The 27,139-nt window shown below is 49.0% G+C and overlaps 1 protein-coding gene across 2 annotated transcripts in view; it reads left to right on the forward strand.

Moving 5' to 3' along the window:
* The first annotated feature begins 2,102 nt into the window (after nucleotides 1-2,102).
* CSRP1 (cysteine and glycine rich protein 1) overlaps nucleotides 2,103-27,139 on the forward strand; it is a 28,635-nt gene continuing 3,598 nt past the window's right edge. Inside the window, exons 1-4 of one of the 2 annotated variants that reach the window (XM_080917818.1) lie at nucleotides 2,103-2,236; nucleotides 18,747-18,859; nucleotides 23,691-23,859; nucleotides 25,139-25,268. In XM_080917818.1, the coding sequence (XP_080773944.1) occupies nucleotides 18,748-18,859; nucleotides 23,691-23,859; nucleotides 25,139-25,268 (411 nt within the window). In that variant the 5' untranslated portion in view covers nucleotides 2,103-2,236; nucleotide 18,747. Of the gene's footprint in view, nucleotides 2,237-9,788; nucleotides 9,923-18,746; nucleotides 18,860-23,690; nucleotides 23,860-25,138; nucleotides 25,269-27,139 lie in introns of those variants that run through there. The other variant, XM_080917817.1, reaches the window with a different exon arrangement.

Below are 27,139 nucleotides of genomic sequence, written 5' to 3' on the forward strand. Positions count from 1 at the left end.
ACTCAAGCCAGCAATTCAACCGGCAGTTTTAAAAGTCCAGTTCAGTCCAGTGCAAAAATTCACCAGCTGAAACCTATGCACTAAGTCTTGACATTTCAATAGTGTGTACAGTAAACACATGGAAATTCGTTGCTTGGTGTGGAATCTGAGCCAACCTGTCTCAGGCAGTGTTCCCTGGTATGAGATCACTGTGTTCAGGCCCTAGGCTGCATTAAAGTCACAGTCTGATTGTGGTTGCACAGTCAGAAAACTGTTACTGTTGCCAAATGCTTTCACCACCTGTACAGGGTCATGAACCCAGTTAAGAAACTGCATCTTAGCTAAGGCATTTCCAGAGGCAACAGCCACAAAGTAGCACCTTCCCACCTGCAAATTATGTTTTACAAAATGGTTGCCAGACTTGCACTCTGCGAGCTCTTCCAAGAAGTCAACTTTCTGTCTCATTGCTTTGGAATTCCGGGAAGTTTGTGAAGGTCTCAAAGCCCAAGGCCACCCACAGGCTAACCCAACGTAGAAAATTCCTCGCTGAGACTCTTCTAGGTGAGTCTAGGTTGTGTCAACACAGGGGTTCTGACTAATGCACTAGCTGAGGTCCCAGCTGACTACCCACCTTGGTCATCAGCCACGGGTGCAAGGAAGTCCAACCACTTGTCACTTGATTACAGGTACCAGAGATTCCGAGAAGAGGTATGAAGCCAATCTCAAGAAAGCCTCAGAAACTCAAGAGATGGCAATAAAAAAGCTGTTACTTGAAAAATTATATGTTATTTTATGTTAAAATTAGCTGTGTGCATATCTGTGTACCATGTGTCTGTCTGAAGAGGCTAGAAAAAAAGTGTCAACTTGATCTCCTGGAACTCGAGTTACATATGGTTATGACTTGCCATATTGAGGGCTGGGAATTGAACTCAGGATCTCTGAAAGAGCAGGCAGTGCTCTTAACCACTGAGCCATCCTTCTAGTCCCAAAGTTGTTGTTTTAAATTGTTAAGCTTTGAATGGCTGTGACCTAGCAACAGATAATCAACACATGCAATCCTCACATGCCAATACGTCTGACCATATATCCCATATATCCATTGTCTTCCTCCATCTTTGGAAAGCCCAGGACTTTTCTTGCTAGGAAAATGTTCTACCGTTCACACACACACACACACACACACACACACACACACACACACACACACAGAGAGAGAGAGAGAGAGAGAGAGAGAGAGAGAGAGAGAGAGAGAAACTATCCTTTCTAGGTTAGCTCCATAGCTTGTCTCCTCTCCTTGGAGCCCCCAGACACCCACAGCAGGATTTCTGGTGTTCTCCCCCTCTTTACAGGTGGGAAAATAAATACATCTTCCCAGCTGCTCTGTACAGGTGAGTGTCCATTTGTGCAGTAAACACTAAGTAAATAGTAGCTCATTTAAAAAATAAGACAAATTATTGATATATTTAAAAGCCTCCTTTAGAACACTAGAATGCTTATTTGCACACAGAAAAAAACCTTGCATAAGATTTGTCATTTGGCAGATAACTGGCTGTACAATATTTGAGTGAAAAGGAAAGGCTGGATGTGGTGGCTCATGTCTTTGATCCCAGGATTATAGGGAAACCAGAGCTCTATAAAGAGACCCCATCTAAAAAAGAGTGGAGGATGAGAAAGAATACAGCTATTATATGACAGAATTGTAAAAAGATTCGGGGGAGGGTTTTTTTTCTTTCTTTTTTTGAGACAGGTATCTGCGTAGTTCTGATATTTCTGAAACTCACTATGTAGACCAGATTGGTTGGTGTCAAACTCTCCAAAATATGCCACCAGACCCAGGAAAGGGGATGGGGGTCAATAAAGATATTTAAGATATAAAGTTGGGGCTTTTTGAGGTGTGTGTGGCCAGTTGGGCAGAAAAGGCTGAAGCCAGGTGTCCTTGAATTCACCAGCAGGTGGCAATCTTACTCTAGGTCCTTGCAAACTCTGACTTCACTCCCGTGGCTACAGTCCTGAAACCCAAAGGAAACACCTGCACCAGATGACCCCCCCCCCCCCAGAACTACAAAAGAAAGTAAGCTAAATGCCTGCTTTCCAGAAACTTCCAGGATAGAAAACGCCATGCTTCTCGAGTTTGCCTTTCCAGTACGCTGGTTCTCCAAGAGTCGTCCAGTTCTTTTTACTCCAGAACTGAGCAAGCGCCACCCGGATCAACTCTGACAGAGCAGAAGTTCAGATGTTTTCAGTCCATTTCACCACCGTAAGTACATAAGGCAGATGACCTTGGACGGAGTGTGGGGAGGGGCACCCTCAACTAAAGAAAGGGGGGATCAAGATTGCAATACGAGAAGGAACAAAGGAGAGAGCCGGTGATTGGAACTGGCCCACCCAGGGGGACAAGGTGAAGGAAAACATAGTTGCCTAGGCAACAAGAAAGGGAGCTATCCTGCTGAGCCTGTGACCCATCCTATGGCCACAGGTCTCCCTGAACACTAAGTAAGTTCACTGACTCCCTGTCCCCTGCTTTGCCCTGGCCTTGGAGGAAGTACCTTTCCCCTCCATCCCAGGCCCTCCTGTCTCCCCTCCCACACCTACTTTGAGAGCCAAGCCTCAGCCTTGCCTGTTTTGAACAGAGGTTGTCCAGGGAGAGAGAGGGCCTTGCTATGAGTGGCTGTCAGATCGTTAGGCCCGGGAAGTGGAAGAGAGGAGAGGGAGTGGTCACTTCAAAACCTATCTAGAATGTTCTCCTGTGTCCTTAAGAACCCAACCCTGAGCCATTTCTGTGGACTTCAGGATCACCTCTCCCCTGGAACATTCTTTGCTCTTTACAGTGTGAACTCTGGCATTTTCACCAGACCTCGGTCCTTGGTCGGGTTCCTCTGGACCAGCGTTTTGTTTCCTCCTGGATTTCCCTTTGCTTGTCTCTAACCACCAAGTGTAGCTTTCCATTGGCCACATGTGGCCTTTTCTGGCCTTTCTGCTAGGTAGTTCTGTGGTGTTGGTACAGCTGGAAAATCTGTGTCCTGGGAGTTTGTTTCCCAATGAAAGGGGCTGGGACTTTTAACAAGGGAAAGCTAATGGGGGTCACTGAGTTATCATTGCCCTCCTGAAGGGACTCTTGCAGGCCATGGGTGGGCTAGATGGCTTAAGTTGTTATAAAAGAGCAAGCTTTGAGTTTGAGGCTAACCTGGTCTAACATAGCAGGTAGATATGGGAAGCTAGAGCACTAACTTAAAAAAAGAAAAGAAAAGAAAAGAGAAGAAAAGAAAGCCTAGCCTCTATTGTTCTTCTCTTGCTAAGTGGCCTCTCTCTCATGTACAGAGACTCACTTTTGCCAGAAGCCTCCCTGGTGCTGCCACAGCATAAGAAGGCTGATCTCTGATGATGGAGGAGCCCCTTACCTTGGGGTCTAGGCTGAAGCTCTGGCCAGCTAAGAACCTCCCCAGAGAACATCTGCTGTGACAGGATCTTGCACAGAGACAATAATCATCTCATACAGAGAAACTGTGTCAAAACTGCAGCAAATCATCCTTAAGGCCAGAGACCGTGTGTCCTTCCAGTGTCTGTAGCCTTACCCTTCCCTCAGATACTTGCAGGGAGTCACAAGTTAGATTAAATCTTAGTTACAGTAAAAGCGCCTTTACCTGCCCAGTGACCTTGTGACCCAGTGACCCTGTGACCTATGATCTCATCCTAGTTTCTTAGCAACGTCGGAAACCACCAAAAACAGTCCATGTGGCTACTGTAAAGTCATCTCAGTGAGACTCTCCTTGAGAGAGTGTACCTGTGTCTTTCTGTCTTCTCTGGCGCCCTTCCTTCTGTTAGCCTGTTTTGAAATCAGTTTTTAAAAAAGATCTTTTTGACAGATTTCAATTCTGCTTCATACTGGTTCCTCCTAGAATTCTTTTCTGTGGCAAAACCAAGAATCCAGAATTCCATGAGTAGAAGTCCCTGAAAGATGAGGGACTGCCTCAGCCTGCTGCTGGAGGTTCTGGGTTTTATCTCTTGTATTGCTACCGACAGTTCCCTGTTTTCCCAGTAGATATCCAGAGCTAAGAGCTAGATAAACTTCTTTTCCTTATAAAGCTTCCAGACGGGGATATTTTGTTCTAGCAACAGAACATGGACAAAGAAGGCTAACAAACTCAGTAAAGCTTGTAAATTCCTGTGAGAGTCTAGGAATCTTCCTTGGGAAACACAAATGCAGAGGCTAATGAATAGAAGTAAAAAATGCTGGGCCCTAGCCCACATCTCCTCCCTTCCTTGATTTGTCTCAGCATAGATCATCATGTGTGTGTGTGTGTGTGTGTGTTTGCACACAAGTGTGCATATATATGTCTGTGTATGATACATGTGTGAATATTTATTTGTGTGTGTATGCAGGGTGCATGAAAGTACATGTGAATGTATGTGGGCACTAGGGTGGAGGCCAGAGTCCATTGTTAGGTGTTTTCCTCAGTCAGCTTCCACATTATTTTTGGGGAAGTGGCCTCTCACTGAACCCAAAGCCCATCCATTCAGATGGACAAGCACTGTCTCTGACTTTCCCTCCCCAGTGCCGGGGTTCCCACTGCACACGGCCACATTCTGCTTTCACATGGGCTCTGGAGATCCAAACTCAGGTCCTTATGTTCTCTATTCCCCACGTCATGTCCCCAGCCACTAGAAGAACCTTAAACATCACCTGAGTGTATCAGTTGACTTATTCGTCTTCCTAGGATGCTACACAATAAACATTACATGTGTCCAATGGCATCCACTTCCTTTCGTGAGTAATCCCAGGAGTTCAGGACCCACCTTAGCCATGTGTGTCATATGTGTGTCATGGCTCATGTATGTGTCATAGCTCATGTATGTATTGCAGCTCGCACATGTGTGTGTGTGTGTGTGTGTGTGTGTGTGCGTGTGAAAGGGGAGGTATTGGGAGACATCTTGCAGAAATGGGTCCTCTATTTCTACCATATGGATTCCAGGGTTCAAACTCAGGTCCACAAGCCCTGATAGCAGCTCCTTTATCTTTTAAGCCATCTTGTTGGCTCAAAACGTAATTTTAAAAATCATCTTTCTATTCAGACAAACATGGTTGTATATAATGAAGGACGGAGAAGTCAAGCAAACTTTTTGGAATAGAACATAGACTTCTAAGGTCTTGGGAGGTTTGGGGTCTGCTGAGGAGCACAGTTACCCCTCTCTACTGCCAGGCCTGCCTCGTCGGAGACTTTGACAGTGTTGTGATCGTCTGGTCACTTACTTTATGCAGGAGGGGAGCTGGTGGATAGAGCAGGCCACACAGCCACTGGGACAATTACCGCTCCACACCTGTTTCCTTACGTGCAGACATGATCCTCCCTCAGTCACTCACTGCCTGTGACAAGAAAGAAGACGGGTGTGTAGAGACCTGTCACTGAGTGGGTGCTTCACAGTGAGCACTGTCCTAATCGGTGTGATGACAGAGCTGAGATGCAAATTGCCAGTTTGAAGTCGGAGGTTGCTTTTTGTTTTGGTTGTTTCTCTTTCTTCCTTCCTCTCTCTCTCTCTCTCTCTCTCTCTCTCTGTCTGTCTTTCAGTTATTTAGTATTTTTTTTCCTTTTAGTTTGTTTGTTTATCATTGTTGAGCTTTCATGTAGCCCAGGCTGGCCTTATATAGTCAAGGTTAGCCTGATACTCCATATTAGAGTAAATCTTGAACAAACCCTGCCAGACTCTGATCAAGACCCTCTGTTGAAACTCCAGCCCTTCCCCCTCACTGCCATTGCTTAACTCAGCCACCCACCATCATCCACATCCTGGTAGGCAGTTTCTAAAGTTAAAACAGTCTTGTCTGGACAAACAACTCCAGGAGGGAGAACTTGGGCACTGACTGGCATATAGTTTGATGACGCTGCACTAACTTCCCATTCTCCGAACACCCTATAGAATACCCTATATAAACTCCAGGCATCCCTGGAGTTTCGGCATTTTTCCCTTTGAGCAGACACACCTTTCCCACAGTGTCTGCCCCTTGATGTTTGAAATAAACATCCCTGTCTGCTGAGGTCTGACTGGTCTCTTTTTCTGCTCCTCTCTGTAAGCTGCCTCAGAAGTATAACAAGTATCCCTTGTTTCCACCTCCTGAACGCTCGGGTGATAAACACGAGGCAGCGTGCCCGGTTTTATGCAATGCTGGGTCCTGAACTTGGGGCTTCCTGTGTGTTCAGCCAGCACTCTACCAACTGAGCTACATCCTCAGCCCTAAGTGGGGGTGTCCTTGAAATCACGGTGATAAGGTGCTCTCACAGGCTTTTTTATGCGTTAGGGTACCCCTCAGCTCTAATGTGACTCTGTTGTCCCCTGAGAAGTATGAAAATTGACTGGTGGGGTACAGTTCACACCTAGCAGCAAGGCTTTGCCTCTGGAACCATTGTGCCCCCAGATTTGTGTCTTTAGCACAACAGACATCCTCAAACTGGATGAGTCACATATTTGGAACGGTGGAGAAACCTTAAGTGGTTCGGTAGTGAAGGGGCAAATATCATTGTTTAAGAGATGTCACACCCTGGTGATCTTACCATTTTTGGGGTGAGGGGCCTGGCTGGAACTGGCTCTGTAAACCAGGCTAGCCTCGAGCTCTCAGAGATCTGCCAATACCTGCCTCCTGGGTGCTGACACGAAAGACCAGACTTACCTTTCCTAATCTTTCCCCTCATTTTCTTCTCCTGGTGGCTTCATGATTCCCAGGTCTCTTTTAAAACACCATGAAGATGAGGACCTGGTGAGTGTCATGATCTGCCCTGCCCCCAGCCTTCCCCTGACCCCTAGGTCATGGCTGTTATCCCAGATCTTTGATAAGCCCTCAGTTCCCTTTGCAGGCTCTCAGTCCCCTTTGGGCTTCTGGGCCGGCTCTTCTTCCCAAATTTTCTTCAGACTGACAAGCCCACATCTCTACCTTCAGCCCCAGTCCCACTTTGGCTCTGTGTGTCACTGCCCACGAGATATCCCCAGGCACTTCAAGTCCAGTGAGACTGAGGTCATCGTCTCTCCCTGCCCCTCACCTGTGTGTGGCAAGCCTCTGTAGTGCCCAGCAGAGACCGTCTAGCTACAGTCTCTGAGCACGTCAGCTGTAGGTGTGGGTACTGCTGCCTGATGGGGCCGGTCTGGGCACAGTGAAATAGGACCAGTATCACCAAGGACCTCCACCCAAAGGAAACTTAGGCATAGGTGTTACCCCAAGTATTGGGGATGCCTTTTGGACTGGACAGTGATTCCAACATGAAGCTCATGCTTGTTTTGCAGGGCTTGCACACCAACATTATCTTTCTCAAGATGTTCCTTATCTGCTAGTGGGCTAACTCAGGGCTCATAGGGATGGCAGTATTCAAGGAGATTGACAGAACCTCCTTGTATGAGGTTCTGAAGAAAACTGGAGAAAAACTAAGGCCTGTTTGGCTTCCCTTTCCTCCATCCAACTCCCCACATTGCTGTGTTCCTAAGCTGTGAATGCAGACAGCGCCTTTGCATGGATAAGCATGGTGACCATACCTATGAGTCTGGATGACACACTGAACATCATTCAAGGCGATGCTTCAAGATGCACTGAGAACTGGGTGTGGTGGCTCACAACTTTAATTCCAGCACTCGGGAAGCAAAGGCAGCCAGGACAGCCAGGGCTGTTACGAAGAGAAATCCTGTCCCCCCAAAACTAAAACAAAACAAAGATCCACTGAGAGAAATATAATTTTGGCAGCCATTTCTGTTTTTCTTCCCCTGGCTCATCCTAAGGACATTTCACAGATCAGATTAGTATGCTCCCACAGGGAGAGCTATCAGCAAAGCCACCAAGGACAAACCCAGACCAAAGAAGGAAATGCAGGCGTTTGCTCTCTTGTAGTCTTGGGCAGAAATCCAAGGCTTGCCTCTCCCGGATATTGTGTACTGATGCTTCAGGGGAACCCAAGCCGTAGGAATGACGTGTCTGGGCCTCGAGCCCATGGTTTCTTACACTAACTGTAGTTCCTCAACTTAATATACCTGTTCAAGTATAAGAAAGACCAAGAATCCTCCTGGTTTCCCCTCTCAGTCTTGAATATATCAAATAGGGATAGCTATGTCTTCTGCAAATGCTGGGTGGGTGCTTACAGACCCTCGGGTTTGGAGAGTGCCCTACTTTGGGTTTTTATTGTTGTTGTTGCTATGGTAAACATCATGATTGACAGGAGGAAAAGGTTTATTTAGCTTATACTTCATAGAGGGAAGACAGGGCGGACACTGGAGCAAAAGCCATGGGAAAATGCAGCTTGATGTTGAGTTGATGCTCAGGGAGTTTAATAAATGAATGAATGAATTGATTAATGTTTTTCCAGACAGGGTTTCTCTTTGTAGCCCTGGCTGTCCTGGAATTCACTCCATAGACTATGCTAGCCTCCAACTCAGAGAGCCACCTGCCTCTGCTGGGATTAAGGGCGCGCACTACCACGCCTGGCTCAGCTATCTTTTTAAATACCTCAGGACTGCCCTTGGTGGGCTAGGCCTTCCTAATCAATCAATCAACAATTAGTAAGGAAGAAAACTCCCCAGACACGATCTCGGGCCAGTCTGATGGAAGGGGTTCTTGGAGTTTTGGGTTCCCTCACCCCAGGTAACTCTTGACTTTGTTGACAACCAAAATTAACCAGGACAGTAGGTCTTTCTTGAACGATGAGTCGCCCTAAACGATAGATGGGAATTATGGGAAAAAGAAAAAAAAAAGGCCTAGATAAATGTCTGATCTTCTGAATCCTGAGATGCTTAATGTAATTTCTGGAAGAGAGTAAATTCAACATCCCTGACTTGTCTCTCTTTGTTTATAAGACTGAGGAATGAAGTCAGAGCCTTGGACATATTAGACACAGGTTCTATCACTGAGCTACACCTCCAGCTTTCTTTTACTCTTTTTAAGTCTTCCTGCACCCAAAGATTTATTTACTTTATGTGAATGCACCGTTGCTCTCCTCAGACATACCAGAATAGGGTATCAGATCTCATTACATTACAGATGGTTGTGAGCCACCATGTGGTTGCTGGGAATTGAACTCAGGACCTCTGGTAGAGCAGTCGGTGCACTTAACCGCTCAGCCAGCTCTCCAGCCCGGACTTTCTGTCTTAAGTCTTTGCTTCCTGACACATACTGGGCCCCTGAGCAGCAGTTCACCTCTAGGATTAGGTTTCTGGATAGGCAGCTCTGCAGACAGAGGCAGTTTTCGGTGGCCCGAGCCTGTGTCTGTCATTCTGTAGGTTAGCCCAGAGGAAAGTCCACTTAGGATGGTGGGATGTTCACTTGTGGGTAGCAGGGAGACGGGGAATGCAGAGGGGACGAGAGCCCCCCTGGAGGAGGGCAGCTAAGGAGGAGGCTAATCCTGGGTCTCATCCCCCATCACACCCCAGTGGCATATACATCTTTTACTGATGAGCCTGAAGCCAGCTGTCTGGCAGAAGTCAGTCACAGGAAGTGGGACTTTGCTTGTCTTACTCTGAAGTGCAAGTTAGTCCCCTTGACATTGTGACATCTGGACTCGAAAATTAGAGGACCCTCGCTCTCTTCCCTAGGGAGCCCAAGTTACCTCTAGTCTGATCTCAGTTAGGTCTCCGCTGTCCCACGTGGCAAACCAGGAACTTCTTAACTCCGCCTCACCCCCTAGATAAAGATTTCCTCCCCCACCTCCTACCCGGGAGATTGCAACAAGGTGCACCGAGAAGCCACAGCTGGGGCGCAGGCCACGCCCGGACTCTGGGTCTGGGTTTTGGGTGGGGGAGGGGACAGCTTCTCCGTGACATCAGCCCTGTTGTGGTGCAGTGTGCAAAGCCTACTGGTTGGCGTGGCGCGGGAAACGCCTTCCGGAGGGGGGAAACAAAAACGGCGCGCAGTCCGGCGCAGCCAGCCACCGCTTGCTTCCCTGAGTGTGGTCGCCTGTGGTCTCCCAGCAGCTGCCAGGTGAGTGCGCCCCTGCGTCGCCCGCCTCGGGTCCCCGCAACTGCCCGAGCGCCTGGGACGCACCCTGCGCCTATTGGTTTTTCCGGACCTGTCGCAGCCCTGTCCCTTGCTAGAAAAGTTTGTAGGAAACGTGATCCCTCCCAGGAGGGAGGTGGTGAGAAGTGGCCATAGTTAGCCCGGCAGTGCTTCCCTTTCCTGAAAACGCTGGGTCCCTCCCCATCCCGGGGCTTCCAGGGCAGCTGACTTTCGCTTGCTCCAGACCCAGGGTGACCCTGCTCCCCCCACCGCCTGCAGGTCCTGCAGAACAATCAGCGATTCTGTGGGCCACTGACACTCATTGTAAGGCTGAGGGATGAGGACATCCGTGCCACCCCTTCCCTCTCTCTCTTTTCCTGAGAGAAAGTGCCCGCGAGGTGGGGGGGGGGGGGTGATGGTGGTGGTGCATCTGGTTTGGTAGCCCCAGAACGCAGGTATGAGTTTTTTTTGTTTTGTTTTTTCCTGAAAGAACGAGATGGGAGCGGACTCATTTCACCTCTGCACTAAAGCCCTGGTGCTAGGTGAGGACAACTGAGATCCCAAAGAGCCACCAGGGGCTGTTTCTTGAAAGCTGGGGAGCAGAAAGGACCCGAGACTGAGCACATTTATGCAAGTTGCAGTGTCACCCAACAAGCTGTCATCTGACAGGTGTTTCATCCAAGTGACATAGGTCTGGGTCTATTCTGCGTGTTTCTGCTCCAGAGCTGTTGTGATCTGTCAGAGCAAGGCTCCAGACTGGGAGTAATTACTTGATGTCAGGACCATCCCACCCACTTCTTGCTTCCTGTGAGGTGAATGAATGGACAGGCCCGCCCCACCCTGAAAGGGCATTGCAATGGGACACCATCACTGCATGCAAGCGGTCCACTTGCCTTTTGTGGCACATTTATCATGAGACGTACTCTGGAATTTTGGTGACAGGGTTTTTGAAAGGCAGGCAGACTGAGTTTCAACAGTTTTCTTCTGGGCCAGTACTTGGAGCATAACACACACACACACACACATACACACACACATACACACACACGCACACACATACCCTGGCGTCCTGCTTTCCTCTTGCAGAAGCTCAGTGGCCTGGAAGCTGTTAGCACTCTGTCATCTCTAAGTTGGGCATTCCTTCGGGACTGGGCCCTGAAGCTTCATCCCTGCCTTCTGATCCTCTCCCCAGCCCCTCTGCTCAGGAAGCCAGGCCACTGTGCTGAGGAGAGGATGGTCTGAGCCCTGCCTGGGCATCATTGGCTAATCCAGCTCGGCACTGCAGAGAGAGACCCTTGGCCTTGGCGAGGATATCCAGGGCGGGACAGTCAGCCAGGGAAGGAAGTTTATCCTGCAGAGGGTGTGGTGTTGGCCTGAGGAGGTAGAGAGAACACTCCCCAAGGCTCAACCGCTGAGGGACTTGGGAGATTGTTGGAGAGATTCTGGAGGGCAGGGTCTCCAGCTCTGTGACTACCTGCTGAGAAAATGTGAGAAAGCTGCCTCTGGCCTGCCTTAGCACTGGCTTTCTTGGTCTAGGTGTCTTTTGTAACTCACAGACTCCAGGACCAGTCAGTCCTTACTGGGTCAAGAGTTGCAGGCTGAGAGGGTAATGCTTGTGCTTAATCGATGGTAAATCAACATTGGGTGATTGAAGCTGGTTATGGTGGCACGGATCCGTAATCCTGGCACTTGGGAGATGATGGTGGAGGAGCTCAAGCTGGAGGCTAGCCTGGGCTAATATCAAAAACAAAAACAACCGGTCAGCAATCAAATGCTGAATAAACATAGGAGCAGTCATAAATAATTACCAACTAGTTTTCCCATGACTTTAGTGTTTGCAAGTCTTTAATTCACTGTGGGTCACCTGGTGGAGAAAACAAGTTGGGAAAGCCGCTTTCTGGTGTCCCTTAAGGTTTATTTAGGCAAGCAGGGCTCATTGGGCAAGGTTGACTTGTTGGAAGCCTTGTTTGGACTTTGGATTAAGTCCAAAGAGATGTTAGTGACAAAAAGTCCCCATCCCCACCCCATTCAGCTGTTTGGCAAGACACATACTTAGAGGCACCAGACTGATTTCAGTGGTCTTTCTAAAAGATTATATATATAGTAAGCAAGTGTCTGTGCTTGATGCGTGCCAGCCAGAGCTAAATCCTTCACCTGTGTTGCCTGTTATGAGGAAGGGGCTGATGTTATAGACAAGGAAGCTCAGCAGTGAAAAGGAGTATCTCAAGATTGCAGCTGGTCCCCAGGGGCTGCTTTTCAACTCAAGTCTGCTCCTACAACCCACGGTTTTCCTTTGCTCTTTCACACTTCCGCATTCCAAGCCAAGGAAATGACATCACTACTGAAGACCACTCTGGTGACTGATATTTCAAAGTAGACCTCAGTGGCTTTAGCATGAAAGGGGTCATGGAAGGGGTCAGATTGTCTGACCACCAGGTTTCCACTCTGCTGGGTGGCTGAAGGTCCAGGGAGTCCCACAGGTCACTTTCTAGACACACTTTCGTTCCACGAGATATGTGTCTGTGTTTTGGAGTCGTGTTATCAGGAAAGAAAAAAAAAATCCTGGAAAAGAGGCAGCCAGGGTGGGGGCCCCCTGTACGAGCTGTCCCTTGAGGGATGAGAGGTAGCAGCCTGAGTCCTGACAGGAGTCTCATCTACTGTTTCAAGTTGTTAGGATTGTATATGGTAATGACACAGCGTGGACTACGCAGCTTCCCAGGAATTTGTCTGACGTCAGTGTAGAGTGATTCCCATGTATGGTAAAGTGTGTAAATATGAAGCAGCTAGTGTTTCCAGACTCGGGCATTTCCACTGTTCTCCATAGCTGAGCCTTAGGAATAAATAGAAGGCTCACAGCTGAACCGCAGCAGCTGTTTAGAAGGCCCCACCCCAGGGGGTCTGGGTCTTCTTCAGTTGGGGGGTACGTGGGCGGGATCTTTCTGAGATGGCCGCTGGGAGCAATGTATTTACCAGGCTGATCCAATCCTTTGTGGCTTCTTTTTTTTTCCTTTTAAAAATTAATCAGAATCATTCAGACCTTTCTGTTCAACACGGGGCACAAACAACTGGTTCTGCTCTTAACGTCATTCCAGACAAAAAGCAGATTCAATTTGATCATAACTTAATTGTAAGGTTGTACTCATTTAGAGATACTTCAGGAAGTTGAGGGCTGGATGTGGCCCAGCAGTAGAATCTGCATCTAGTCATGGGTCCGTGTTTCCATCTGCACACATGGTAATTGGATTTCCGAACTCCGGGGGGTAGAGAGCTGGAAATGGGGAGTGGGGGTCCAGGGATGAGGTGCGGGGAGAGCAAGATCTCAGTTTCAGTCAAGTTCTGGGGGACATGGGACCTGGGGTAATGACAGCTCAGTAAGGTCTAACTGACTTCTCAGAGGGGAACCACATGCAAAGGGCTAATGAAATTCCTTTCAGGAGACCTGTAAAGCTGAGACTGAGAGCTCATTTTTGGGGGTATCCCTTTTCTACCAGGGACCTTTATCTTCAGGGTAGTTCTGCTCCTTGGGCACCCAGGTGTCGCGCCTAAGATGCAGGTTCCACAGACTCTGAACTTGTGCCACCTTCCCTCTGGCTCTGTCCTGGCTGCTCTCTGGGGCGTGGAAGAGAGCCTCAGGGCCGGAAAGGTTGACAGCACTCTTGTCTACCTGGCAGGCTCCAAATTGCTCAGGGAACTCCTAGCAGCTCATTTCTACCCAGATAAATACCTAACAGGTCTCTACCGGACCAAGAAGGTGGGGACTTAAGCCCTGAGCCTGTCAGGCCCTTCCCCCCCTCCCCCCCAAGGAACAGGGATTATGGAAAAGGAGAGATGGGGTTTTTCCACTGGAGAGAAATGTGAGGCGGCTTGTCAAATGTTTGACGAGGCAGGCCCTTCTTGGGCATAGGTGGCTGGTAGGCTCAGAACTCAGACGGTTCGTCTGACCTGATCAACTAACATCACCTCTGTTAGGCTTAGGATGGCCTTTAGAGGCTATACCCCATGCCCGCCCCATGCCTATCCCATCCTCTACTGCTATAAAGGTCTTGCATCCTTTTAAGACTGAGCCTCTGTAGAGTTGGGCAGGAACTGTCTAGGCTGAGCAGCAGACTTGAGTTAGTCTATCTAAAGAGCAACCGGGGCTGGAGAGCGGTTAAGGGCACTGACTGATCTTTCAAAGGTCCTGAGTTCAATTCCCAGCAACCACATGGTGGCTCACAACCATCTGTAATGAATCTGATGCCCTCTTCTGGTGTGTCTGAAGACAGCTACAGTGAACTTATATATAATAAATAAATACATCTTTAAAAAATTTTTTAAAAAAGGAGAGAGAGAGAAGCCAATGCCTTCCAGCGTCTGCCCAGCCTTGAGGATCTTGACGTTTTAAGTAAACAGCTGATGGGATGTACCCAGCCATTCGACAGATTTTATTCTCTTTTGAGATTATCAAGACAGTTAACTAGGACAAACAGAACAAAGTCAGCAAGTCCCAAAGGGAACAGGACTCTGAATAAACCCTCTGTGGATAATGCAATCACAGAGGACAGTAGTGAATCCTTGTTATTTTCAGATACTGTGAAGCCCTAAGATGTCCTAGCCTCAATGGTAATCCTCCTGCCTCTCCCCAAGTGCTGAGGTGATATTCTTGTGTTCCTTGGCCCAACAGCAATGATTTGTTCACCGAGAGCCACATACCAGAAAGTGAAAAGATATCTAGATCCCTGCACGGGGTCCAGGGGGTACTGAAAAACTAGACTTTAAGGAAATAGCTTGTCATACTCATTAGCCATAGTCTAGTGGAAGTGCACTGCACTATTTAATCCCAGCTCCAAGTTCCTAAGCACCGTAGATCTGTGCGTCAGAACTAGGAAGGCAATTGAGAATGAACCACCATCCCTCCAACCCAAGCCCTTGGCAGACTAAGAACAGCCTTCCTTTTAAGGCAATTCAGCTTCCCCACAGGCTGAGTTTGGCTGTTGGCAAGAAGGAGCAGAAAGGAGGAGGTGGGGTGAGGATTGAACATCACCTCTGGAAGGAGGTGGCCACGACCTCTCCAGCTGGGACTGTCTACATACTGACTCCTGAAGGGTCATCATCTTGGCAGAGAGGACAAAGCACGCTTCCTGGCCGTGACATACATTATTTCTGCTTTCCCTCTTGGAACCTCTGGGGGTTCAAACCAGATTCCTAGCCCAAGGAAAGGCACAGACGAGACATCCTGAGCAGACCTCCTCACTGGCAGGTTCTTGGGTTTCACCCCACCCCTATCTAGCCCCCCCCATCAACCCCCCATGTTCCTGATTCCCTGGAGCCTTGCTGGATATGAGCCCCTGACACCCAGCCAGGGAGAACAAGGAAAGGCCTGTATGGAGCTGTGGGTCTCCCCCAGTGGGAGAAGGGCTTTGTGTCTGAACAAAACACTGCTTGGACTGGCTTCCCACCACGTGGCTAAGGGACTGTTATTCCCTTAGCGGGTGTCCCTAGGGACATGAGCATGTCCCCTATTGCTTTAGGGGGTTGCACAGGAAGGAGCAAGTCCAAGAGGAGAGCCCATCTTGATGAACTGCATACCCAGCCCATGAGCATTTCTTGAGGCTGCTCTGTCCATGGCCTGATGACTGTGGTCACAGAGGTTAGGACTGTTTGGACCTTTCTGAGAGTTCAGTTCTGCCTCCTATGGCTGTGGCGCTATGAAACTGGTGGCCCAACCTCTCTGGACTTGGTTTTCTTTATCTGCAAACTGGGCATCTATTCCTCACCCTCAGAGGAGAGTTGCATGAACTCTGATATAAAACTTGGGTTTCCAGAGTAAGGAAGGAACAGGGATGGCTGGCAATTAGATCGTGACGTGTGTGCTTGTCTTGTTGAATTGCACTTCCCCTTACGTGGGCTTGAGGCTCCGAGTCTTTGTGTACAGTTAAGCCCTGGGTCCTCAGGACAGAAAGAGGTTGAAGGGATTGTGAGAAGCTGGGGTGGGGACAGGCTCCAAGGTTATCTGAGGAGGCAGAGAGGTCGTGGACAGGAAGAGGAAGCTGCCTGCAGGATGTGCAAGCCTGTGGAGCTGAGGTCAGCTCTGGACTGAAGGAAAGTGGGTGTGAGCAGCTGTCGATGGTCTCTCTAGGTCTTCGGTAGGAGGTGGTGCACCCAGCCTCACACCCCAGCCTCATCTGCACCCTCCTTGCTCTTCGGAAAGGCTTGGTCTAAGACTTCCTTCAACTTAGGCTGGGCTGGGCACTCAGGCTGAACAAAGACTAAATTGACAGCTTCTGGTCTGGGGGGAAGACAGCTGAGAGCAGCTTCCTGAGGATGGATTAGGGTGTGTCAGGACTGTCACTCTACACCACTTAGGTGACCGTGACAGTGACATAACAGTAAATAAGAGAGGTTGTTGTTTGGTAGCTAGCATTCAGAAGCACATTGAGCTATAGATTTGGCTTAAGCTGGTAGTTCAATGACATCAACCAAGACTCGGTTTACTTAATAGAACTCTTTCAGTTCTATTTTGGGCTGACTGCCCCTTTGCTTCTGTCTTCTTGCATAGGGTAGGGGAGGAGGGCACTTGCTCCAAGGAAGATCTCTCAGAAGACAGGATAGCTTTTTTTTCTTCCAGAGCTGCCAGGAATTCCTATCCTATGCTCTCACATATAACCAACCGTACATAACTAGGTTAGACCCAGGTCACATGTCATGGCTAAAAATGAGACTAATGTAGGAGCAGTCATGTTGTTCCAGGGGTGGCCATGCTTGCTGGGTGAAGTCAAGGCAACCAGGCAAGTGGAGGGGCTGGGGAGAGGAGCTGGATAAGGTGCCTTAGGGCCATAGAACCTAAAGGGAATGGTATAATAGCTTGGGGTGAGTAAGAAAAGAGCAGAGCAGGACACAACTAGGGAAGGGTAAAGAGCCCCATCTTTGTTTAGGGGGTGGTGATGACACCACAAGGAAAATGGAGAAATCAGGAAAAATGAGGTGTGAGTTCAGCTGTCTCATCTTCAAACAGAGGTACCTGTGGGTGCTCCTAGGAAAGCTCACTGGAAATTAGCTGGGGTTGAACTAAGAAGAAAAGCAGGGCTGCAGATATATGGGAGTCTCTTCAAGGAGGTGGCAGTGGATAGGCAATAGGTAAGAATGCAGGAGACTGGGACTAGATGGAACCCCAGCTTTCAGGGTGAGGGAGTGAACACATATCTCTTCTGCTCCAACAATTCTTTGCACCTTTTGACATGGTGTTGTTTGGTCTCAGTAACCCAGGAGCCAGCATCACCAGCACTTAGACTGACTTCTCAGCCTGCACAAAGCTTACTGGGTCCCACTTTTAGGTCCCAGGTGCTGCAGAGATACATCTGACCTGGACTCATCTGAGCTTTTAAAGCCACCCATTCCCCCACTATCCTTTGGATACCCATTCATATATACCTCTGTGTCAGATGCTAATCAGGGTATGGGGACTCCATGATACAGATTTGGGGCGCTTTCTCATTAGACTCCTTTGGCTCTTGAACTCTTGAGTCTCCCACTCATTTCCTTCCCTAGCACCCTGTGTCTATGCACTGTCCTCAGCCTCCTTCACACCCATCTTATGTCCTCCATTGTTGAGCCTTCAAGAGCATATCTTCCTTTCATAGACTTCAGTTGGAAGAGCTCGGAGGGTCATCTGTTCCTTCAGCATTTTATTTGTCGGAGGACAGGAAAGAAGCAGGTCATCCACTTAAAGACATCTGACATCCTCCAAGTCTCTGCCACTGGCACGTGAGATCAGCTGTCTGTCCTACAGCTGCTGGCTTGTGTTTTATAATTGTGGAACACTTACTGTGCGCCAGACCTTTGACATCGCGTACTTCCTTCTAGTCATTGGAAATAATCTATGAAGAACTCAGCCCCATTTTTGAGATGCAGAAATGAGTGTCTGGAAAATCCAAGTCCCTTGTCCAGGGTCACATCTCGAGTGAGAGGCAGGATCAAAATCAGACTGAACTAACTGTCTGGCATCAGGAAAGGAGATGCCCATGAGCATGTGGTCAGGAGAAACAGCAAGTAACAAGGCACAATAGCTGGGGAATAAGTTAGTAAAGCTACAAACCTGCCCTATCTAGGCTTATGGTTTGTAATAGAACACCTGGATTGTGTGTGCTGGCTGGGACTGTAAGTTCATTCCACATTTGTGCTTTGGCATTCTCCCAGCAGATTCTACATTTCCTATTCCTTTCTCTGTGAGAGCGGATGACTCTGAGCCAATGGACTGTGATGGTCCTTCCGTCCTGTCTTCTGGGTTACTTTCCTTCTACCCATTTGTCCTTCCATTGACCATATGAGTTTTACCTACTTGTGAACTTTGCGCTGCTTTAAGATTAACAGACCCTGGTTGGGCTGCCCCCTTTGGAGCCATTCTCTGAGATGTGCCCTGGTGACACCTGACCCAGCCAGCTCACTTACACTGGGCCTGCTTACTGTTTGTAAACCTTGTATCTTATCATTTTTGCATATAGGGTGTAAAGCATAGGGCCAATCCCCAGCAACTCCCCAGCAAACAGGATGAAGTAGGAGAGGGAAGACCCCCCCCCACACATGTACACACACACAAGTACACACACATCCACATACACAGGCACATGCACACACACATACATACATACACTTACACACAGGCACACACATGCACATACACACAGGCACATGTGCATGCATACATACACACACATGCACACACACACACACACACACACACACACACCTGCCAGCAGCCATGGGCAGTATGTGTTTTTTATCTCCCTCTGTATGAATAATCATTCTCATTTTTATTTATTTTTTTTCCCAGAATGCCAAACTGGGGAGGAGGCAAGAAATGTGGGGTGTGCCAGAAGACAGTCTACTTCGCCGAGGAGGTCCAGTGCGAGGGCAACAGTTTCCATAAATCCTGCTTCCTGTGCAGTGAGTACCGCCCAAGCCTGCTACTGCTGCCAGGGGACCTGGACAGGCCTGTCCCCACAGGCTCAGTCTGTCGACACCCCAGGGAACTGGTCCCTGGGGATGTAAACAGCTTGACATTTGGCCGAGCACAGCTGGGGAGGGAAACACTTAAGGACCTCTTTGTTCCCTTCAGAAGCTGTTTTCTGAGGGGTGAACTGGCCGGAGCTGGTGGGGGTTGCCGGGGTGTGTGTTGGGGAGGGGGTGGGGGCAGGGCTGGGAGCCAAGCTGGAAAGGCTCAGTCGGGAAAACTTTCCACTCTCCTTTTGTTTCTGCACTCTCCTATCATTTCTGAGAGAGCCGCTTTCAGCCCAAAGTTTCACTAGTCTCTTCCAGTTACCCCTCGCTAGGTAAAAGCTGCCTCGACCCTGTGGGGAAGGTCAGAGAGGAGGAAGATTAACTCTCTCACTCAGCCCTTGTGAGGGGCACTAGGGTAGCAGGGCTCTCATCTCACCCATCACAAAGGGAAGGAGGAGCTCCAAGTTCATTGTTCTCTGCTCCCAGTGATGCAGTGAGCCACTCTAGCACCTCGATGGTATAGAAAACCAGGCGCAGGGCACAGAACCACTGAGCGAGGTCGGCTAAGCCCAGGGACTGGTTCTCTGAGGGCACCATGGATCAAGTGATGGGTCCTGAAAGAGGCAACTTGGAGAAGCCTCTCCTCAATTCTTAAATGATTTGCTCTTTGTGGTCAGAGCAGAAGTGTGTGTGACGTAGCAGCTGGTTTCTCTGGAAGGTAGGCCCTATGGCAGGCAGTAGGATGCCTTGGTTAAGCCTCTGGTCTTCAGAGCCAGTCTGATGGGGCTGGGATTATAATTTACCATTGTTTGTGTGATGTCGGACAAGTTCAAGACTGTAGGGTTGCTGTGAAAACTGAGATGAAAAGAGTTTATACAACAAAAGAAGCACAAAGTAGGGGGAGTGTTCATTAAATAACACAAACTCATACACACACACACACACACACACGCACACGCTCGTTCATAAAGACACCACGTCCAGAAGGAACCGAGGAGAGCTCATGGAAGCTGAAGTCCCAGCCCATCTGAGACCCAGCATCAGTGGCCAGGAGCTCTGCATTCCTTTGCTCCCTGGTGGTCTGATCTGGAGTGGGGTCTAGATAGTATGTGTATTCATCTGACAGTCACATCTCTACCTGCTGCTGAACAGGGCAGACAGACACCACCCAGCACGAGGCAGCGGGTCCTTACTCTGCCTAGCAGGCCTGGTGGCCCAGTCCCAGGGTTCCTGTGATAAATGAGGAGATGACAAGCTTTTGTGGAGCTCTGTTGACTTCCAGCCTGCCATGGAGGCCGCAGACAGCAGCAGCTGGTCCTCAGCAGCTCATCATGTAGGAGGCCTTTCAGACTTCTCAAGCCTTTATCTCCCCACCCCCATCCACCCTCAGAGGGACTAGGAGACAGCTTGGTGCCAATTGGGAAGGGGGTCTGGACCTGTGGGTCTGAAAGGCTCCACTTTGGTCTTAAATGTTTCCTAATCACTGAGTAAAAGGGACCAGCTGTGTTCAGAGTTCCTGCTACAGTCCTCATGTTGAAGGCCTAGCTTCTGGTCAGGCGTGGATGGAGGTCAGGAATTCAGGGGGTGGCCCAGAAAGGAAGGAGCAGGCCCTGGAGCAGGGTGTGAGGAGGTGTCAGGGATTAGAAGCAATTGCAGAAAACCAGGTTGAGGAGAAGCTGCTATGCAGCTGTTACTCTCTAGGGCAGCAGGCCTTTGGTGGGGGTGGAAGTGTGGCAGGGGGCTGAAGGGGTGGGAGATGGAGGTATGAGAGGGAGTGGGGAGGGTGGGGGTGTTCAACAACCCTTTCCCAGGGGTCACCTAAGACCTTCGGAAAACATATTTAGTAAAATTACAGTTAGGAAGCAGCACTGAAAATAGTTTTATGGCAGGGGTCACCACAACATTAGGAGCTGTATTATAGGGTCGCAGCATTAGGAAGGTTGAGAACCACTGCTCTAGGGGATAGTTGTGTGTGTTTGTGGTGACTTGGGCCTGTGAAGTTTCCAGGGGTCAGAGCTCTGGGCTGACTAGGAGTCCTGTGCTCCATGCATGCTGGGTCGTTGTCCCCACTCTTATCCCTAGTACCCCAGACAGCACCAGTACATGATGGGATCTCAGTAGAGACCTGGTCAGGCCTTGGAGGAACATCACTTCCCCTTCCAGTCAACTGGTTGATATGTCTGCCTTGAATTTATGGTAGCCCATAGAATCAAAGGGCTTTTCCTCTCCAGTAAGGGAAAGGCCAGCAGGTTCTGGCCTGGGTGGCAGTCGAAGCCAATTTGTTAACCTTGGATAGGTCTTTAAAAGGTCTGTTAGTTCCAATCCTTGGTTGTAGATTCAACTCGGTTTGTCACTCTGTAAATACTTTTCTGGAGGTTTAGGCTAGGTATGAAAAAGCCAGGATGACACACTAGGAAAGATAAGAGAAACCATGTCTTGCTGGGTTTGGTCTGAGGCGAGAAGCCCTCACTTCTGCTCTGTCCCCTTCAATGCAGTAGAGAAAGACACTTTTCCCACCAGACAGCAATTAGGTGATAGGTACAGTTTCAGTTCAGGCCTATAGGAGCCTTCCCTGAGGTGGCCTGTCCAACCCTGAGTTGTAACCAAGTGAGCTGGGCTGAGCAGCCATTTCTGTGGACAAGAAAGGCTAGTCTGTCTAAGCCCTGTGCTGGTGGCTGATGGAGCTGAAGTCTGTGGTGGCCTCTAAGCTCTTCCCCATATTCTGTGAGCATAGGAGAGACCTGGAGAAGCCCTAGACCTTACCCGCCCCCCCAAGACTAAGGCTTACGGTCAGTTTTCACTTCCCACTTCTTGGAAGAGCCACAGCTTGGCAGAAAACCAGGACTGGAAATCAGATCTGGGATCTGGATTGGTCTTGCTTCCGGAAGACTCTCTGACCCTGAGCATTTTATGTTGGTTTTCCTTCCAGAGGTGGCCCCTCCCCATCTTCAGGTGTGGTCAATGGGCACCACTTTTTCATATTCCCAAAGAGCCAGGTAGCATCTGGAAACACTTTCCAAACAATGCACTTTACCAACCTAGGGTTTTTGTTTTGTTTGTTTCTGTTTTGCTTAACCTGATTGGTAGACATTTATTCAGGTCTTCCTTGGATATATTCAAAATTTTCCTTGGCTAAGTTTTTTTAGGGGACCTCACAAGTGAACCCCACTATCATTACTTGGGTGGAGGGGGAGAAGGCTATGGAGGAGTTACAGTGAGTGGGACTGTACCTCTGAGAAAACAAAGGTAAGGTAGAAAGGAGCTGGAGGTCTTAAACAGTATTGGGGATGTTGTAGGGGGGAAGGCTTGGGCTTGTAGGCCCTGGTGGGGTGTCTGCAGTGTCTCGATTCTCAGCCTTTGCTGGAGACATCAGCCAAAAAAAGGCCTTTTTCTCCTTAACCACTGTTCTCTCTGTTTTCTGCCTTCCCTTCGATTTTGGAATTCCTGATTCAAAGTAGGTCTAAGGGAAACAGTTCCCAGCTGGGCTCGTTCCTGACTTCCCTCCCTAGAAGGGAATGCTGGAGCCCTGGTCTGCTGTTCTCTGCCTAAGTGTTCCCTGGAGCCAAGCCCCAGGGGAGGTGGTGGGAGGCTCCATATTTGGGTGACTGAGAGTCCTGGAATGAGGTAGAGATCTCAAGTCCTGAATAAGAGGGGTCCTTATTTAGTCTGACATCCCTAACCTGGGGCTCAAAGAGAACTGGGGGAGGGCTGGTCCTTTAAAGGCAAAGAATAGCAACTTGTAAGGACATCGGCCTTTTGTTAACTTCCACCGAAGCTGTTCAACTCCAGTACTTAGGGGATATTGAGTCCCCTGGGAGAAGGAGGAGGCAGGATGGAAGTAGACATCCTCTCCCCCATAGTAACAACCACATGTACACAATGCTAGTGTGAGTAGCTGACATTTATTGTGAACCTTTGTATGTAGGGTATTGAGTTAAGCATGTCACACCTGCGATCTTGCTTGATTTTCCTAACTACCTTTTAGGGCCGATGAGATTACCCATGCTCATAAGTGCGGACACCGAGCCTGGGAAGGCAGTAGTTTGTCTCAGTTCCCTAGGGTCTCATTCCAGACTCTCCACAGGCCTTGTGTGTTGAATAGCTGCCACAGCTCATTGTGAGATTAACAGTGTGAACTGCCTGCCGGTTTCCTAGCTCACTCCATCCCTGCCCCTCCGACGCTGTGACTCAGAACCTCCTTCCATCCTGTCTAGCCCTTCTTTTCCCTGTGGCTCAGTAACTTCTAAGACTAGAAACTAAAACCTGAGTTCTGATCACCAGTGACTTGCATCTCATTTCAAAACCTACTGTTTTGGGCGTCTTATCTACGTTCCTTTTTTGGAAGGGTGGGGTGGGGGGGTGTTAACACTTCACCTGCATTCCTACTCCCGCTGTAATAATACCCCCAGATGTGTTATTTCTTTGCCTCTACCAGAGGCAGGAAACGCCTGTGCTCCTTCCTGCCCTTCTGTTTCCTCTCCTATTGGGACACATGGTCTCTCTATTAAAGGCAGAATGAAAAACTCCGTCTGGTGTTCTGTGGCTTAGGTCTGCCTGGGCTGTGGCTTCTGAACCGTGGGTCGCACTGAGACTTGGATAGGTACCAGGGTACAAAGGTTTTAGGGAAACACCCCCAGATTCCTGGAAGCCAGGCCTTGACCACCTAGAGTCAGATATTCCTGGAAGCCAGCCCATTGGCCACCCTGCTGAGCTCCTTTTCTGTATGAGTCAGTCCTGGGAGGTCCCAGGACTCACCATTCCCTTGTCTTGTCCCCAGTGGTTTGCAAGAAGAATCTGGACAGCACCACCGTGGCAGTGCATGGAGAAGAGATCTATTGCAAGTCATGTTACGGGAAGAAGTATGGGCCAAAAGGCTACGGCTACGGGCAGGGCGCAGGCACGCTGAGCACAGACAAGGGGGAGTCTCTGGGCATCAAGCATGAGGAGTGAGTACAAGATCTCTCTACCTTTACTTGAGTTCTTGCCCTGTTCCTGAAATGGACGCCAGTGAAACACCTGTAGTTAAACAGTGGAAGGTCTGGGAAGCCACTGATTTAAAAGGAAGAGCTACACATGGTGGTCCATGCCTGTCATCCTAAGGAAGCAGAACCTGGAGGATCCTGAGTTCAAGGCCAACCTGAGCTACAAATTGAGACTATGTCTAAATAAAATCCCAAACCGGGCTGGGGGAAGGGATCACTCGGTAGAGTCCTTGCTACATAACTATAAGGACCCAAGTTTAATCCCAATGTAAAAGTTGGGTACTGGCAATGTGCACTTACAGTTCCAGTGTTGAGGAGACAGGAGGATACCTAGGACTTGGTAGTCAGCTGGTCTAGCCAAATGGGCAGGTTCCAAATTCAGGGAGAGACCTGTCTCAAAAAATAAGGTGGAGAGGAATTAAAGAAAACACCTAATGTTGACCTCTGGTCTCCACATATATGAGCACATACATGCATGTTCACCTTACATGCACACACTTATGAACATGTGCACACATGCACACACACACAGGTCAAAATCAAATAAGAAAATGAACAAATAAAACAAGAATACATGAAAGGAAGCCACAGAGTAGGTCCCTGTGCGGGGCCGGTTGGACAGCTGACGACCAAGTGGGAGCTTTGCTTAGAGCACTCGGCCTAGAGTTTTTCGAGTGTCAGAGCTGGGAGGGGCCCCGAGAATTAAGGTCCAATTTCTTCATTTTATAATTGAAAATTTAGAGGAGTGTCATCCCCGCTACCCTTCACCCCTGCTCAGGGAAAGTAGGTTCATTCCCTGGGCCACACCCCTGGGTGTCACTGGCTCTCCACACTGTCATCCTTGGCCATCCTCTTGCCTCTAAGCTGGAAAAGGGTGGCTGTCAGCCTGGCCGTCTCCTCTGCAGTGGGGAAGTGAACGGAGTGATGAAGACTCACCAGATTTCAGCCAAGGTCATTGCCCTAAGGGGAATGATCTGTCAGCAGATTTCTCCTGGAAAAAATCTGATGATAGATGATCTACAGACGTGAGGGGTAGAGGGGGGATTCTTAGCAAACGATGTGTTAAACGATTCTGGGCGCTTTAACTAGGTGATGGAAGAGTTGTGCTGTGCTGCCATTTTCTTGAGCTTCTCAGAGTCCATAGTGACCTTAGCTTTGATGGCCCCATCCACGGCAAGAGAGGGAGGGGTTCTGCCCCTGCACTGTTAGTCAACTCGCCGCATGTATGTGCTTCTGCGTGTAGAGCCCCCGGACACAGGCCCACCACCAACCCCAATGCATCCAAGTTTGCCCAGAAGATTGGCGGATCTGAGCGCTGTCCCCGATGTAGCCAGGCTGTCTATGCTGCGGAAAAGGTGATTGGTGCCGGGAAGGTAAGGCGCTGCTGGGGACGAGGGAGGGAAGAGGGAGGTGTGCTTCTGAAATGTGAATTATGTGAATTACTGAGCTGAGGAGGATGACTGTAGTTCTCATCCAGGCAGCACCCTGAGCCCTGCACTTTGCCTCCTTCCGGAGAGAGTGACTTGTCCTTGTGGGTTACTTGTCCCAGATCCTAGAGAACTTGCCTAAGCCACAAAGTGTACCATCCCCAGTGCCACAGACTGTCTCTGGTCACTTTGTAGGGCATTGCTAAGTCTAAGGATATATGTGGATATGGAAGGGCACACCCTCTAAGATTTCATGGCTGAGTTTCTTTCTTCCTTCCTTCCTTCCTTTCGTTCTTCCTTCCTTCCTTTCTTTCTTTTTTCCTTCCTTCCTTTTTTTCCTTTCTTCCTCTTCTTCTCCCTGCCCTGTGTGTGTGTGTGTGTGTGTGTGTGTGTGTGTATCTGTCTGTCTGTCCGAGACAGGCTTTCTCTGTGAGGCCCTCACTATCCTAGAACCAGGCTGGCCTCAAACTCATAACGACCCATCTACGTCTGCCTCTCCAAGTGTGTGTCACCAATGCTACATGGCCAGGTTTTCTAAGAGGGTTTCTCAGGCTGATGAGATTGCTCAGTGGTTGAGAGCGCTGACTGCTCTTCCAGAGGTTCAATTCCTAGCAACCACATGGTGGGTGGCTCACAACCATCTGTAATGGGATCTAATGCCTCTTCTGGTGTGTCTGAAGACAGCAACAGTGTACTCATATACATAAAAGATACAACTCAGAGGGTTTCTCTTTCTAGGGTGAAGATTTGCAGCTTTAATCAGACTTTATGGGTTTTGATTCCAGGAATATATTTCGAAATTACAAAGTACAATTATAAACCATCTCGAAATACATCTTTTGTTTCATGAGATGTGTTCTGCCAGAAATGCACTCCTATAACCCTGAGGCCAGAGGTTTTGTGGGTTAAGGTCCTGTCAGCCTGCTGGAAGGGTTTTTCACATTATTTATTGTTCCTTTGCCTACCCTGTCCCCATACTGTTCTGATAGTAGTTTCCAGCTCCCAGTCTACAGAGCTCAAGGAGACTCACCCTGGTCAACCAACTGTCCAAACAGCTCAGCCATCATTTCCTTGATATTCAGGCTTTGGAGGGAAAGGACAGGAGAGCCCTGGGGGTTTGCAGTCTTAGACTAAAAGTCAGCAGATCACAGAACACGTACCTTCAAGCAGTGTGGTCAGAAAGGATGTCTGGATCCTTACTCAAGGCCTGGGCTGAACGAGTGATTTGGGCGTGCTCAGACAGCAAGCCAGTAACCCCCGGTTCATGGAGCCCGTGGCCAGCTCTTTTTGTCCCATGGCTTTGAAGGCCCTTTGATCTTGAGGAATGGGTCAGGAGTGTGGAACGGGGATGAACGCTTGGGCCAAGTCTGGACCACAGGATCTCTTCATTGCTGCTGAGATTATCCCCATCATACAGTTCAGGGATGAATGATCCGCCCATATCCTCTAGCTAGGAGACCCAGCCAGGCTTGCCTGAGTCTGAAGCCCTGTCTCTTACTACTATTGACCTTACTGTGGGCCGCTTACCCCTTTGAAAACATTTCTATGCTTTCAAAGACAGGAAAGGGTTGTTGAGCCTTACAGTGATGAACTACCTCGACCCTGTGTAATCTGCTTGAATCTTGGTTTTGCCATTTACTAATGGGCAGCCTTTCTTTTGTGTGTGTGTTTTAAAGATTTATTTAACACACACACACACACACACACACACACACACACACACACACACACACATGAGTACATTGTAGCTGTCTTCAGACACACCAGAAGAGGGCATCAGATCTCATTGTAAATGATTGTGAGCCACCATATGGTTG

The sequence above is a fragment of the Micromys minutus genome, assembly GCF_963924665.1.
Source record: "Micromys minutus genome assembly, chromosome: 6".
Taxonomy (NCBI): Eukaryota; Metazoa; Chordata; class Mammalia; order Rodentia; family Muridae; genus Micromys; species Micromys minutus.